The sequence below is a fragment of the Parasteatoda tepidariorum genome, chromosome 2 (assembly GCF_982258835.1).
Source record: "Parasteatoda tepidariorum strain Cologne lab strain chromosome 2, Ptep-v5.0, whole genome shotgun sequence".
NCBI lineage: Eukaryota > Metazoa > Arthropoda > Arachnida > Araneae > Theridiidae > Parasteatoda > Parasteatoda tepidariorum.
The window spans coordinates 127,946,490-127,961,537 of NC_141756.1; the positions used below are offsets into that span (position 1 = coordinate 127,946,490).

The window sequence follows — 15,048 nt, forward strand, 5'->3', positions numbered from 1 at the left end:
TATACTAATATAATACCTGACATAGTAAATATTCTATATTTATATAATGTATCGTCGAATTTATATTAAATATCGTCTCATTTAAGCCATCGATTACACTAACGTAAACAAGTGCAAACAGAAAGAACACTAAAGCTGTTATATTGTATCACCATAATAGAATCTTAATAGTGCTTCTAATAACTTATGCCAAGGATTTTTTCAGAAAAAACACATAAGGATTTCCTCACCAAGTGTTTCTGTGACATATCTGGAGTTCGTTTCTTCCAGGGTCGTGAAGGTGGATTTCCCGTCCACCGTGTAGGGAACGGTGTAGGTCGTGGTCGTGAAGTAAGTGAAAATGACTGTCTTGCTCGGCTGGACGGACATTTCCTCCGGAGTGTCCAGAGAGGTCAGAAGTGCATTTCTGTAGGTGGTGCTGAGCCCAAACACAACCGGAACTGATGTCATCGTCATTTCTGAAGTGTGTATCCGGCTGATTTTGACGGGTCGTTTTGAAGCTCTCTGCGAACCACGCTCAGCTGTTTTTGTGACCACGTAGAAGCGAGGCCGTGTTCTGGTGGTTCTTGATACAGCTCCAGGGGATCGGCGGATAGTTATTTTAAGACGTTTCCTACCACCAAATTCTAATATAAAATACAAAAATAGTTACATTCTAAAAGTTATTTTTTTTAAGCTTAGAAAAGAAACTAATTAATTCGTAATAACCGCTTTCCTTACCAAATTTTATGAGAAGAAAAATCGGCATATTTTTTTTTTATTTCTTTAATAAATACAAGGAATTGAAACAAAACATAATACACAAGTCTTAAGCTGACATTTAAATTTTTTCATGTGTAAAAAATATTTAATTTACTATCAGTGTACTATCCCAAATGATCTCGGACAAATGAAAAAATTAAATATTATTCCTTGAATATGTTCACATCTTCATCATCTGAAAAATCATCTGCCTCACTTTCATTTTCGCTCTCGAGAGCCATTTTTTTTTACTCTTTCTTCTATATAAATTCATCCACCATCATCGTATATACAATGGTGCAAAACGCGTCTGCACTCCCACAAACAACAAAACTCCCAAACAAAAATTGGCAAACTTCCGATCACAGCAGATTATTCTTTTGTTTTGCTTCCGGCCGAATAAAAACGTGATAAAACAGAACGTATTGACAAATTCGGGATAATCAGAGAAGTGATTAATTCATAATAATTTCTAAATGATATTGTGACACATTTTAAATGGAGCAACCTGAAGACCTGATTTTTTTTTTTAAATTATAAAAGAAAAGCATTTTCATCATTAAAATGAAAAAGAATTATATTTGATGCATGTTGTTTTTTTCTCTTCTTCTGAGACCTGCTTGAATCAAAATAATGAAACTTTTTGGTTAAAAGGGTATTTTTAGTGTTGAAAACAGCAAAACCTTTTTGTTATTAAAAGGATTCGCTGTTTTTATAAATTCAAAATATACACGAGTAAGAAAAGGTGTCGCTATACATTTTAAAGTTGAGAAATAAAATCAAAAATACAGATAATAAAAATTAATGAACGAGAAGAAATCATTTGAATTTTTGGTCCTAGATTTTTTTTTCTTTCTAAATTCTAAACAAAGCTTCTATTATGATTCTTCAGAATTTGATAACGTTTTTTTTCAATATTCATTTGTGACCTACACTACATATTTTTGTGTCTCTGCAATGTATTGATTATTATGATGCATTATCGATGCAAACCGCTTCCCTGATTACCCGAGTTAACTCGGGTATGCATATATTGCAAACATTTATAACCCCGAGTAAATTCGGGCATAGCAGAATTCGTCAATATCTTTAGTTTTATTACGTTTTTACTCGGCCGGAAGCAAAGCAAAAAATAAATAATGATCTGCTGTGATTTGAAGTTATGCTTTTATTTGTTTGGGAGTTTTGCTATGTTTTGGACTGCAGACGAGTTTTGTAGCATTGTATATACCATGTCTGATAAATTTTCATAGAAGAAAAAAGAATTAAAAAATGGAGTTCGCGAGCGAAATTGAAAGTAATGCAGATGATTTTTCAGATGATGAAGATGTGAACACATACAAAGACTCATAGTTAACTTTTTTTTTTATTTGCCCGAGATCATGTGGGATAGTACACTGATGGTCAATTAAATACTTTTTACACATGAAAGTATTAAAATTTCAATTTATAATTTGTATATGATGCTTTGTTTTAGTTCCTTGTATTTATTAATGAAAGAAAAAAATATGTTGATTTTTTGCATTTAAAAAAAAAATAGGTAATGGAAGCGGTTCATTTGGCAATAAAAAATAAACTAAGTAGTTTAAATTCGAGTAGTTTAAATTTGCTACAAGTATAATACAAATAACTTACCTTGGCTGCCGCTTTCAGTGACTGATTCAATATCTGATTCAGTAGACGACTCATCATCACCCATCTCTTCTGTGGTGAAGTCGGGACTGGTTGCGCTGTCATCATCATCCGTTTCAGGAGAGCTATCCGCAGAGTTCAGAGGTTTAACGCGTACTCGCACTCCCGGTCGAGGCACGAATGTTCTGAGGTTTCCAGGCCTCTGAAGAACTGTCGTTGCAATTCTCAAAGGTCCCCTCAGAGACTGAGTCCTTAGCAAGCGGCTGTTCCCCGGTATTTCCGGTGTTGATTGGTCACTCGATGAAAGCTTCTGGGATCCGACAGAAGAAGAGAAAGACGGTTGAATGGCTACCGTCTGAGGGTAGGTCTGTTGATCTTGTACCTCAGCGTCACCAGGCTCCAAATAGTTGTTATAGACAGCGTCAGTCTCTGATGGCATGATCTCAACCAAAGTGGGAGTGATACTTCCTCTCTCTACCACGGCATTTCGGACGTTGTCGAACTTGACTAGCGTTTGCAGCTCGAGATTGACTTCTGTTGTCGTTCCTTGGGCTGTTCTGAGTCCTAAATTAACGATCTTCTTGTCAGGTTTCAAAGTTAATATACCATTTCCGTCAATAGTGCTTGAAAAATCTTGGGTCACAAACGGTTCTGTTTGGCTATCGATGTTTGAAAGCGTCTCGGACCTTTGGGAGTGTGTGCTTTTGTCATTGTCCTTCAGAGTATAGTAGTAAGTAAACAAGGTGTAGTATGTCTTAGGCAGAGTGGCTATGTCACTCACTTGAACGGTGCTACTGGATATTGAATTTGAAAAACTATTTTCGTTGTGGTTATTTTCCGGAAGAGTAGATCGACCATAATAAACATCACTATTGTACAGCTGCACTCTGGAGGCTAAGTTAACTATAGTTGTGGTGGCACCTTTAGCCGTAGATCCCAGGGGAACAGCTGTTGGAATTCCAGTTTGGGACGTGAACCCTCCCCTTGTTCGAATAAGACCTACAATGTGTGGATTGAGTGTCTCAGTGGCAACGTTTGATACAACAGCCTCCCTCGTAGAATAGGCCGTAGAAGGACCATTTAGGAATGTTGTCATGTACGTGAAAGTTGTATAATATGTTAAGGGCAAAGCAGCGACATTTGAAGGTTGTGGACTTGTGATATCGTTGCCCCTTATCCTATTGGGCCTTCTTTCATCGTTGTGGGTAGTGATCGCTGGACCTCTTGCTCTGGTGCGTCCATTTTTTGAGTCCGAAGTATCTTCAATTTCTGCCAGAGAATTTATGATTGGCTTCCTGTTTAAATTCTGTCTTGGAGGGGGTGGTGGCGATCGGTTTAGTTGAACTCCTCCCGGTCTTCGTAGTCGAATGACTCTTCGTGGGGAACTGGTTGTCTCTGGCTCATCTCTGCTTTCTTCGGAAGCTGTAGTTGTAGGCACGCTGTCGTCTGCATTTTCGCCATTCCCTCGTACACTTTCGCGAGTTGGAGAATAACTAGGCAAGTGACGTAGTGTATCAAACCCGTCTGCTTGAGCTCTAAGACCACTTTCAGTTGTGGGAATACTCGATGGGTTTCTAACCCTGCCAAATGTGTCAGCTGGTCTGTTTGTTCTAACTGCTTCGAAGTTTTGGGGAGGTCGTATATTTTCGCTTCCCGTAAACGGAGGTTCGAACGGTGAATTTGGCCTGTTAGGAGAAAAGTACTGCGCTCCTCTTATGGGAGCAAAGTTATTCACCACCGGAAAATCCTGAGGAGGTGGAAGTATCATATTGTTTGGGTAGCCACGCACACTTCCGAAGTTTTCATTGGGAAATCTCCTGCCCGGGTAAAAATCGGAGTCTGGAACATTTCTGGGAAAATTTTGTAGATTACTTCTCGCATAATATTCGTCACTCAATCTATCCATTGGCTGATTTCTTGACGTCTCAGGCTTTATTCTACGAATATAAGCCCGTCTTGTGGGTATGACCCTTACAGATGGTATCGGCCGATCATCGTTGAATCTGGGACCTGTAATATGAAAAGTATCAACCCTATATGCATCGGTAGGAGGTTCACTTTCTGTGTATGGCTCTCTATACGCATTTTCGCCTGCATCATCCTCAGTATCATCTACCTGGAGTAATTTCCTAGATTTAAAAGTTACTGAATCCAATGAAGTAAGTTCAAGTGGATTGCGAATATGCAACTCATCTTTAACATACTCATTTCTTTGTAATTGTTTTGAATTGTGGGGCGAAAGTCGTTCGTTATTAATTATTTTGCTTTCATCGGGGAAGCTACTTTGAGATGGTGTATTTTTTAAATGACTAGAAAACTCAACCGGTAGACTATCGTCATCCTCTCTTTCTTTAAAATAGGGAGCGACACTAGGACGAATAAAGTTAGTTTCTGAAATGTCAAGAACTTGTGTAGAGTTTATGTCGTGGATACTTCGGGCGAATCTTGTGTGACCATTTATGGCGAGAGGTACTGTTATGGTTGTTACTATAGAAAAAACCTCCCCGTCCGGGGCTGTAAACCGGACAGTGACGTCCGTGGTGACCGATGGTAAAATAAAGACAGGTTGGGGGAAAACAAAAGGATGGGCCGTCGGAAGTTGCGGAACTTTGACTGTGGCTGTTTTGACTAATGTGGTTTCGCTTAAAGTAGTACTTGTAAGAGTAGTGAGAATAGATTTTCCATTCAGAAAAATTGGGAGTACAGTGGTCGATGTTACTGTTTGTGTTGAAACGAAAGAGTTTTCGGAAAGAGATAAAGAAAACCCGTTGTTTTGAACAGAGGGAGCGAATGGGTTGGGGAAATATGGATATTGTGGTGGGATTTGAGATAGTGGGGTCTTATCTTCCAGAAGTGTGTTAGTTTGTGTAGCTAGAATGGTCATGATTTGCCTGTTCACAATATTTTCTGTTCGAGTACCGTAACCCATTTTAATGGCAACTAATGAAGTTGTTTCAATAGTTGTCGTCGTTAGTAATATTTCAGTCACAACCGTAAATTGTTGGTCAGGGGGCAAATTTGCGTCTGGGAAATTTGTAACTGCTGATAACAACGTTTTAGTGATGCCACCAATAGTGTATTTCGTTAGATCTTCTGTTTGAATTGTACTTGTTGAATATCCTGTTGTGGTGATCGTTGCAAACGAAGTGCGCAAACCTAAATGGACAGGTAGAGTTTTTGTTGTAGTAAACTTTTCCGTAACTGTTATGGGGCCAACTAATTCTTGGGATGTGGATGAATCGAAAAATACTGGAGTAGGTTGTATGTCGGGGTCAGAAGAAAACTGCGTGGTAGTGGATGTGGCAGAAGATTTTATGGTCCTTGGATCAAATTTGGGTGGTCGCGTTGTTCCTCTGGATCTTCCAAACACCGGAAGAGGTAATACTCTTGGTTGAACTTCGTTCTCCTCATTTTCAAACCCTGCCTGGAAATTACTTTTCCGTAAACTTCCGAAATTTGAATTAGAATTGTGTTTTCTGTTTTTACGCTTCTTAACTGAAGTATCTTCCTGAACATTATTCAAAATTTCGGAATCTCCTTCATTCGATAATAGAAAGCTTGCTGTCGGATTTAAGCTGAGCGAAAACGTTGTGGTCAATGTAAAACGTCTTTTGGTAGAGGTGCTATCCGGTGTATCGGTCATAGTAGGTGTCACTTCTCTACTGCTAGGGGGTCGACTGTTGGTTTTACGTTTATTCGAACTAATATAGTTGTTCTTAGTGGACGATCGAAACCTGTTCAATGTAGAAGATGTTCTGATCGACATTATTCGAGATTTTGACCTCGAACGATCAGCCTTAAGAGAAGAATGATTATTCTTTTGCACTTTAGAAGGTCGATTTAAACGAAATTTCGGTAAAGGTTTTGATTGAAATGTCTCCTCAGTGACTAAATCAGTAAGAGTTTCACTTGCGTCAAAGTCAACATCATCATCTTTAAGTACTTCCTCTGGCTCTTTTTTTCCAAACTTATGCGTTCTTACCATTAAGGATTTGTAGCTGCTGGATGAAGTAGGTTTTATGGAGGAAGTACTTAGCCTACTCGTTGATGAAGATCTCAAACCTCTTGATAGAAAAGATGGCAGACTTTTTGATGGCTTGCTGTAAGTAGCGGAAGATCTTGCACTGCTGCGGAATCCTCGAGTAGTGGACGCTGTATTGGTACCTCCGAATCTCCGAAAACTGGTCGAAGAAGAAGGAGTTGAACCGAAGCGTCTGTTAAGGCTTCTAGACGCAGATCGTTTCTTCCTGCTACTGGGATCCTGCTCTTTTATTGGAACAACGTGTTTTGTATTTTTTCTCTTTTTAAAAATGGTTGTTTTGTTGATGTTTAATTTCATTTGATGCTTTGATTTAGAAAGATCACTTTTAAAATGACTAGACGTAGCAAACGGTTCAGTGAAGTCAGAATCTGGTAAGGGATTCGTCATTATAGAATTGGAGCAGTCGTACGGCTTTTTGAGAGAAGCAGTAGAGTCTAGAAATGAGCTTTGAATGTCGGGATAGCTCCTTTTCTGGAGGTGATGGAGCGTATCAGGAGAAAATGATGTTCTTAAAGCTTCTGGTAGCAGTATGGGTGTCATCTGATGGGGAAAAGTGCTTGACAGGAGATTTTCATACAAAAAATGTTCCTCGGGAAATTCAGCATCAAAGCCTACTTCTATTTTGCTCCAGTCTGCACTGTTTGTTTCAGCAAAAGAAGAACTATTTGCATTGCTTTCAGCATGTGTTGAAGAGACTATGACATCGGTTGAAAATATCGATAGAATTTCAAATTTTGGGGTTGGTGAAATATTTGCGGTATTTTCTTTCATCTTCCGATCGTTGAATTTTTCGAAAATGTCTCGAGCTCCATTTATTACCTCTTCTCCTGTAGAGGCTTCTTCCATGAATTCAATTTTCAGACTTTTGTCAGGTATTGAAAGTGAATTAGTAATAATGGATGAATTCGATTGAAGAGTTAAATAATTGGTTACCTGAAGAGTTTCGGTAGAAATGCTAGGAACATGAGCGTATGTTCCGTCTAAGTAAGTTCCATATACTTCAAAGTGATATCGTATGGTCGTTTCATTCATAATTCTATCACTTACAGAGGCTGTTACAAGACCTGTTGTCAAATCATCAATGTGAAACGTTGACAGACTTGTTGATGACGGTTCTATGGAAGAAGTGGAGGAAGGAGTTATGGTACGCGTTGTGTACGTGCCCAGGTGAGCATATGCACCTCCAATATGCGTGCCGTAAATTTCTGATACAAATAACAATGTCGTAGATCCTTCTATTTTGCTCCTCACTATTCTTGATGACAAGAGGCCGGTTTTTCTCACTCCCGAAGTAGATGTCGCAGCGATGGGCGCTAGCTTAAAACTGAAAGGTTCTCTCGTGGAAGAAAGAGGTTGAGAACTGGTGAACACCCTGGCTGTCTGAGCATAAGCATTTCCAATAAATACGCCATGAATTTCCGTGGTGAGGTGAACTGCGACCGGACCACGAACTTTACGTGACACCACGCTTTGCACAAGTCCCGAAAGTCGAGACGGGGTGATGGGTTGCAGTGGCGCGGTGACTGATATATCTATATCTGTCGTCATGGGAACGATGTCTGAGTTCGATTTTGCTCTCTGGGCATAAACGCCATTGACGTAGGTTCCGTATATCGTGGTTGTGTACTTGGTCATTCGGCCGTTGCGCTTTACTGTGGATGTAGCGAACAAAATTATTTCCTCATTCTGGGACTCGGATGAGGATGCGCTTACTGTAGCTGTTACTTTCGGGACAGAATATTTGTGAGTAATGGAGCTTTTGAAAGTAGAATCTGGTTGAGAAACGAGATTTAATATTTCAAAATTTGTGCGATCCTCTTGCTTTGAAATTTTGAAGTTCGAAGACTGTAAATATTTCAAGTAAGCAGCGTAAGCTTTACTGTATTGAGCGCTGTTAAGAAATGCGTCATCTTCGAATTTTGTTGAGGAGTTTTCTGTGCTTGAAAAATTGTTAAATTTGTTCTTTTTTAAATCATTCAAATTGTCTTCTGATGCTTTTTCCTCGTTAGTTTCATTTTCATCATTCATTTTGGCTTCCAAATCAAGCGAATCATTCAGAGACAAAAGTCTTCTATGAAAAAAAGAATTTTCTGCAGTTTTAGCAACCCTATTTTGCTGCACAGGTGTCGAATGGATGGATTCACTGCGTCTTAACTTGACAACTGTCGGGACTATGACGTCACTTAATATTTCAGTTACAGTATGCTCTCGACTTTTTATGACAGGATGCCCACCTGCTAACTCCGTTGTGAAATAAGTATAGGTTGAATAGAAAGTTACCATGGATGGCTGCATGGGTATATGAGTCTCCATAACGTTATGCTTCTTTTCGTAATCTTTTAAGAAGTTGGGTTTTATTTTATCGTTTTTATTGAGTCCGTGATGAGGTGTCACGTTAAGTCGCCTTTGTGTCGGTAATAAATAATATGGTTTTTGAAAGCGTGAAGCACTGTTTTGATTCTGTTGTTCTTGTCGACGAATTGTATCGCGTCTCACTGAAGGAGTATTATACGCTTTAAGTGTTCCGGTAGGTTGTATTTTATTGTAATACACAGATGAAATTATTTTAGTACTAGACTCAATTTCCTTCTTATTACCTGGCTTCAGTGAAGTTTTATAGTATGTATGGGTTGTATAATGGGTAATAGGAATTGCGCGTTCATGTCGGTTCAAAAAATTTAAATCATTGCTATTGTTAGCAACAGAGTCTTCTTCATTTGAGCTTAAAAGTTTTCTCTTGAAAAAGCTTTTCAGTTTTCTTTTGAAGAGTTTTTCACTGATATGTCGCTTATTTCTTCTGTAAGGGGAAGCTGAGCTTTGATGGAGTACACGTGATACTGTTGGTACAATAACATCTGTCAATATCTCTGTTACTGTGTGTTCTCGACTTCTTATGTAGGGTGAGCCCTCTTTAAGTTCCGTTGTGAAGTACGTATAAGTAGAATAAAATGTTACTGCTGTCGGTGTAATGCCTTCTCCGGGGTAAAAAACCGCGTTTGTTGTCTTTTCGGGAAGTTTTTTGTACGTTGCAGGATTAAATACTGGAATGCTTGTTAAGTAGGGAGTCCGAGCTATGTATTGGTCAGGTTTCTTATTGCGAAAATCATTATTATAATTGTTTCTTCTTCTATAATTGCAGGATGGGCAATCAGATTTAGTAGGTGTGTCATAGAAGGGTCCCCGCACTTTATCAGCAAACGATGGTTTATAGGGTTGATTAGAACGATAATTTGGAATGGCAGAATAAGTTCTTACAACTGCGCTGTCAGCTCTCAAGTCGTAAGCTCTTGTGGGTCGTATGAATTCTGAATCGCAACATTTCCTTCCCTCTTTTGCCCTCAATATATTTTCACTCTTTTGATGAGCCGGAGCATAAGCTGGATCATAGAGTGTGGAGGAGACGACTTTTGTTTTCGTTTCTATTTCTCTTTGACCACCCGGTCTCAAAATGGTTGCGTAATAAGTGTAGGTTGTGAAATAGGTAGAGGGTGGCGCGCGTGACGAATAAATCATCTCAGCTCCGTCTGCGGTCAGGTCAATGTCGTCAAGCTTTGGTGAAAACTTGTATGTTTCTGTAGGACTGAGTTTACTAGGATCTGTATCCGCACTTTGATTTCGTGTCCAGGTGTGTGACAACTTTCTGTCGATGCTATGACTTGATATCAAATCTGCACTGACCGAATTGTTTTCTGAAGTTTCAGTTTTTAATCTATCTGTCATTGCAGATGATGAAACTTGCAAGTGCGGTGTCTTCTGTTCAAAATTCCCTATCGCGTTAAGACTTTTTGCACTGTTTTTTGATTCAATATCCGTTTTGAGATTTGAACTTACGGTATTAATGGAATGAGTCAATGTTTCGATAGAAGAAACCAGGATATCTGACGGATAAACTATAGTTTCATTAAAACCCTCAACAGTTGTAGGTTCTGTTACAGCAGTTATTTTAACTGTTTCATTCTGAGTCATTCCAGGAATGCTCCCCTCATTTTCAGCAATCGGTGCATTACTAAGCGTTAGACCTTCAAAATTTAAATTTCTGAAACCCTCAGTTGTATTAGTTTCAAATGGAGTGCTTGGGGTATTGAAAAGTGCTTGTTCTTTCGAATTAGAAAGTGTGCCTCCGTTATTCATTTCAGTGTCAGAAATTGAAGTTGTAGTGTTTTCTGGTTGATCCATTAAAATGTTTGGAAATTCTTTTGAATCAGAGCTTTCGGTACTTATTGCAGTATCATTAACTTTATTTGTGACACTTTCTGGTTGAGTGCTCGAAATGTTAAAAAACGTGTTGAAATTAATAAATGAGCTATCCGTATTTATTTCAGCATCATAAATTGTAAATGTAGTGCTTTCTGGTTGATTTATTAAAATATTGGGAAACTCTTTTAAATGAGAACTTTCGGTGCTTATTACAGTATCATTAACTGTATTTGCGACACTTTCTACTGGAGTGTTCAAAATCGTGTTCAAATTAGTAAATGAGCGATCTGTATTTATTTCGACATCGGAAAGAGAATTTGTAGCGTTTCCTGTTGCAGCAGTCGTAATGTTGGAAGATGTAGTTTCTTCCTCATCTGCTTCCACACTCAAGAGTTTTCTAGAATGTGTTTCTACAAAATTTCTTTTCGCTCGTGAATGCGTTGTCCTAGAAATAGGATTTCGTACTGTCGGTACGATAACATCGGAAAGAATTTCCGTCACCGTGTGCTCTCTCGTTCTGACAATAGGAACTGAACCACCCAGTTCTGTCGTAAAATACGTAAAAGTTGAATAATAAGTGATGCGTGTTGGTGTTATTTTATGATTGTCATGTGGGTCGTTGAAATTCTTTTGAAATCGCTTGGAGTCTGGTACATTTTGCGGTTCCCTCACATCATCGTATACGATTCGTCTGTCCTGCCTGTTTGCAATTCGAATATTTCTCCTGTCATCTCTCTTAGCTCGTATTCTGTCTCCAAATTTCAAAGTAGGGAGGACTACGTCAGAGTACACCTCGGTGACTGTATGTTCTCTCGTTCTCACAACTGGTAAATCTCCTCTCGCCAGTGTTGTGGTCGCATAGGTGTATGTAGTGAGGTGTGTGGCAGTGCTCGGTCTGACCACTCGGTCGTGACCCAGAACGACGGTCCGGTCACTTGGTGGAGGAACTCTTGTTCTACCTTGTCCTCTGCAACTGGGACACTGATCTACATTGAAATCGTCATAGTGAGGTCGATTGTAGAGTGATGTTACACCATGATTGACGGGGAGTGCTGGATTTGGCGTCAGGTTGGTTTCGGTCACGTACCTCGTATCTACATGCACATCGCCTCCCCTGAGTTTAGTTGTATAATATGTATAAGTCGTTCGGTGCGTGATATAAGGGTCGTAATGATCGTGATGAGGGTGATCGTCGTAAGAAATAGCCGTTCTTTCAACAGGACGGGTAATCACCCTACTCGGAATTAATCTTGTTCTCTGCAAGGGGGTAGACCTGGCATAGGTAGGTATGGGAGTCACATTAGTTTCCGTCTCTTTTCTAGTGTTCACAATCGGTACACCGTCACGGAACCTCGTCGTGTGATACGTGTACGTCGTTCTGTGCGTCACTCTGTCAGGCTTGTACAAATTGGGATCGATTGGTTGGGAATAAACGGGGAATCTTTCGTTTTGAGTGTACAAAACACCGCCGTGTCTGTGTATCGTTGGGATAGGGGTAACGTTTGTATCGGTTTCTCTTCTGGTTTCAACTATCGGCGAGCCATTCCTAAATCTGGTAGTAAAATAAGTATACGTAGTTCTATGAGTCATATCATGAGGTCCAACAATATGCGGGGCTTCCGTGTGGTGAGGATACAATTCTTCATCGTCTGGTTCATAATATGTACCGATTTCAAACGGTGAATACCGCCCTGCGGACGGTATCGGTGTCACATTGGTTTCAGTTTCTTTGCGAGTTTCAACAAACGACGTACCTCCCCTAAATCTAGTTGTGTAATATGTGTAGGTAGTTCTGTGTGTTATTTCACTCGCTCTTTCAAGGTCATAAGGGACAGTCTCTATATGATGATCATGCGTTGAGGGTATCTTTGGATAATGTGTGACGTATACGCCCTCTCTTCCGTCGCCGTGAACGTGACCACCGCAACACGGCTGGTCGTCATCAGATCGATCAGAAGGATAAACGGTTTCCACTTCCAAACTACTTTGGATTTGTGTACCTCCCCCTGGTTTTAGGATTGTTGTGAAATAAGTGTAGGTGGTGTAGTGAGGAGTTAAATAAACTCGGGCGTCGGTAGAAATGATTCGTCCCTCCGGATTGAGAACAGTCACTAAAGTTGGAACATCTCTCCTCTTCCTGGATTCAGGCTCATTTGAGACAGCTTCAGGCTCATTTGAGACAGCTTCAGGCTCATTTGAATCAGCTGATGTCGTTATAGGTGAAGGGTTTGCATTTAAGGATTCAAGAGGAGGAGATGTATGAGCAGTGTCAGATTCTATACTTGGCATTAAGAAAACTGGTGTATCAGACACTTTCTGAGGAACAAGCGTTTCGAACGTAAAGCCGAAGGAAGATTCGAGGTTTAGATTGCTTGCAGTGGATACACTATCAGATTTAGTATTCGCAATGGCAATGTTATTTCTATCGTCAGGTAAGCTACCTGTGATTTTAGAAGTTGATAAGGAATTTGTAGTTTCCGTTACTGATATGACAGATGTGTCATTTTCAGCAAGAGTATTCATGACTGTAGTTGAAGTTTGTGAATCAGGTATGCTAATGGACACAGATTCTCCAATTGGGCTGTTATTTAATAACACTTTCCCTGAGCTGTACTTATCATTAATACTTTTACTGTCTAGATTTTCATCCTCAAGAATTTTAAGGGAACTAAAAACTTCTACAGGCAATGGAGAAGCAATAGTTTCAAGAAGAATATTTTCATCTTTGTGATCATTCGATTTTGTCTCATCTGTTAATACTTTTACTGTCTGAAGATTTAATCCTGTTTTGGAATCGCTATCATTTGTGTTCAAACCATAGTCCATAGTGGTGCTCTCTGTTTTTGCCATTCTCCCTACAATGTTTTGTAAAAGAGCATCCTCTTTGGAATGGACAGTTTCATTGTTTGGAGTGATACTTTTCTCTGTTTGCATCATTTTATTGTTCGAAGTGACAGGCTTATCAGTTTTCATCATTTCATTATTTGGAGCAATACTTTTCTTTAGATGCGTCATTTCAGTGTCTGAGGCAATATTTCCCCGTGTCAAAGAATCATTTGAAGACATGTCTTTCTCTGCTTGAACCATTTCGTTCTCTGAAGCGATAGTACCTATTGATTCACTTTCTGTAAATACTTTCGAAAGTGCATCCAAGCTATCGCCATTAGAAGCTGAACTCATTTGTATTAATGTATTTTCCTCAATAACGGAAATGGACGGATCTAATAAATGAAACTCTTTTTTACTGGAAGAAGTATCAGGAGTCTCTGAGTTCAGAAGGGTTGAATGTAGGACTGGAGTTGGCTTTACTTGTGGTTTACCGTCAAAAGCTTCACTTTCTACGTCGGAAAAAGAGTGTTCGTTAGATATTGAGACAGAATCAGTTGTTTCATAGATTGGTGAGGATGCAAAAGTGGGTGTTGCTAGCTCATCGATTCTTGAAACACTTGTTGGAGTAATAAAATCGGTAGTCTTTGTTTTTTCAACTGTGAAGAAAATGCGTGAAGTACTATGTATAATGTGAGCATATGTTCCCTTAACGTACGTACCTTCGACAATCGTAGTCCATGCCGTAGTTCGACCCTCCATGACGTCAGTTCCTGTGGTCGACAGTATAATACCAGTCGTGTGAACTTGTGAAGCTAAAGTAATGTGACTTATATCAACTGTCGATACAGATTTTTTGACTCGGTAGTTTTTAAAATCACCCTCCTTGCTTGTGACGGACAACAATTTCCTATGAGCGATTCCTTCTTTCTTTTTTTCATTAAATTTTTGAGAATCGTTTTGATATAAAAAAACAATTTTCTGCATTATGTCACTCAAATGCTGTTTGGAATACACATTTTTTCGCATTTGTTGCTCCGTTTTTTTATGGATGATTTTCTTGGGCAATTCGTGATCGAATTTTATTAAAGTAAAAGTCGATGTCGGAATAATAGACACGGGTTCGCTGACAGCCGTTTGATAGATATTTCCTGACACGAGGGATCCGTATGATTCCGTTTCTGTACCTACTCTGTATGCATTTCTTGATGAGACTCTCTGACTATTCGTATTATCCAATAATTCTTTTGTAGGCAGATGTAGTCTCTTGCTCTGTATGATGTAAGGAAATTGTTTCTTACGATATTTGTCCGAAATCATTCTTGCAGATGGACTAGAATAGTCTTTCCAGTTGTCTTCTATTTTCATGCCTTCTTCCAAGGGGTTATCTATACTCAAATATTTGAAAACAACATAGTATAAGTTAAAAATGAAAATATGCATTGTAAAGCTGCCAATCACAAAAGCATTTGCTTATCTTGAAGCTTATGGAAGAAGCTGTTCTTGGCGCGAAAGCACACATTCAGCTGAAAGCAGGTTAAAAGCAAGTCGAAATTCTATTCCTTTCTCTTTTATCGAAAGAAGTTTAGAATTTCAACAATGTCACTTGA

General features: G+C 39.3%; 1 protein-coding gene across 1 annotated transcript in view; it reads right to left on the reverse strand.

Moving 5' to 3' along the window:
• Positions 1–15,048, reverse strand: part of LOC107438912 (uncharacterized) — a 103,187-nt gene that overhangs the window by 19,308 nt on the left and 68,831 nt on the right. The window contains exons 6-7 of the mRNA XM_043052865.3: positions 2,377–14,826; positions 231–626 (exon numbers count right to left, since the gene is read on the reverse strand). Of these exons, the coding sequence (XP_042908799.3) occupies positions 231–626; positions 2,377–14,826 (12,846 nt within the window). The remainder of the gene's footprint in view (positions 1–230; positions 627–2,376; positions 14,827–15,048) is intronic.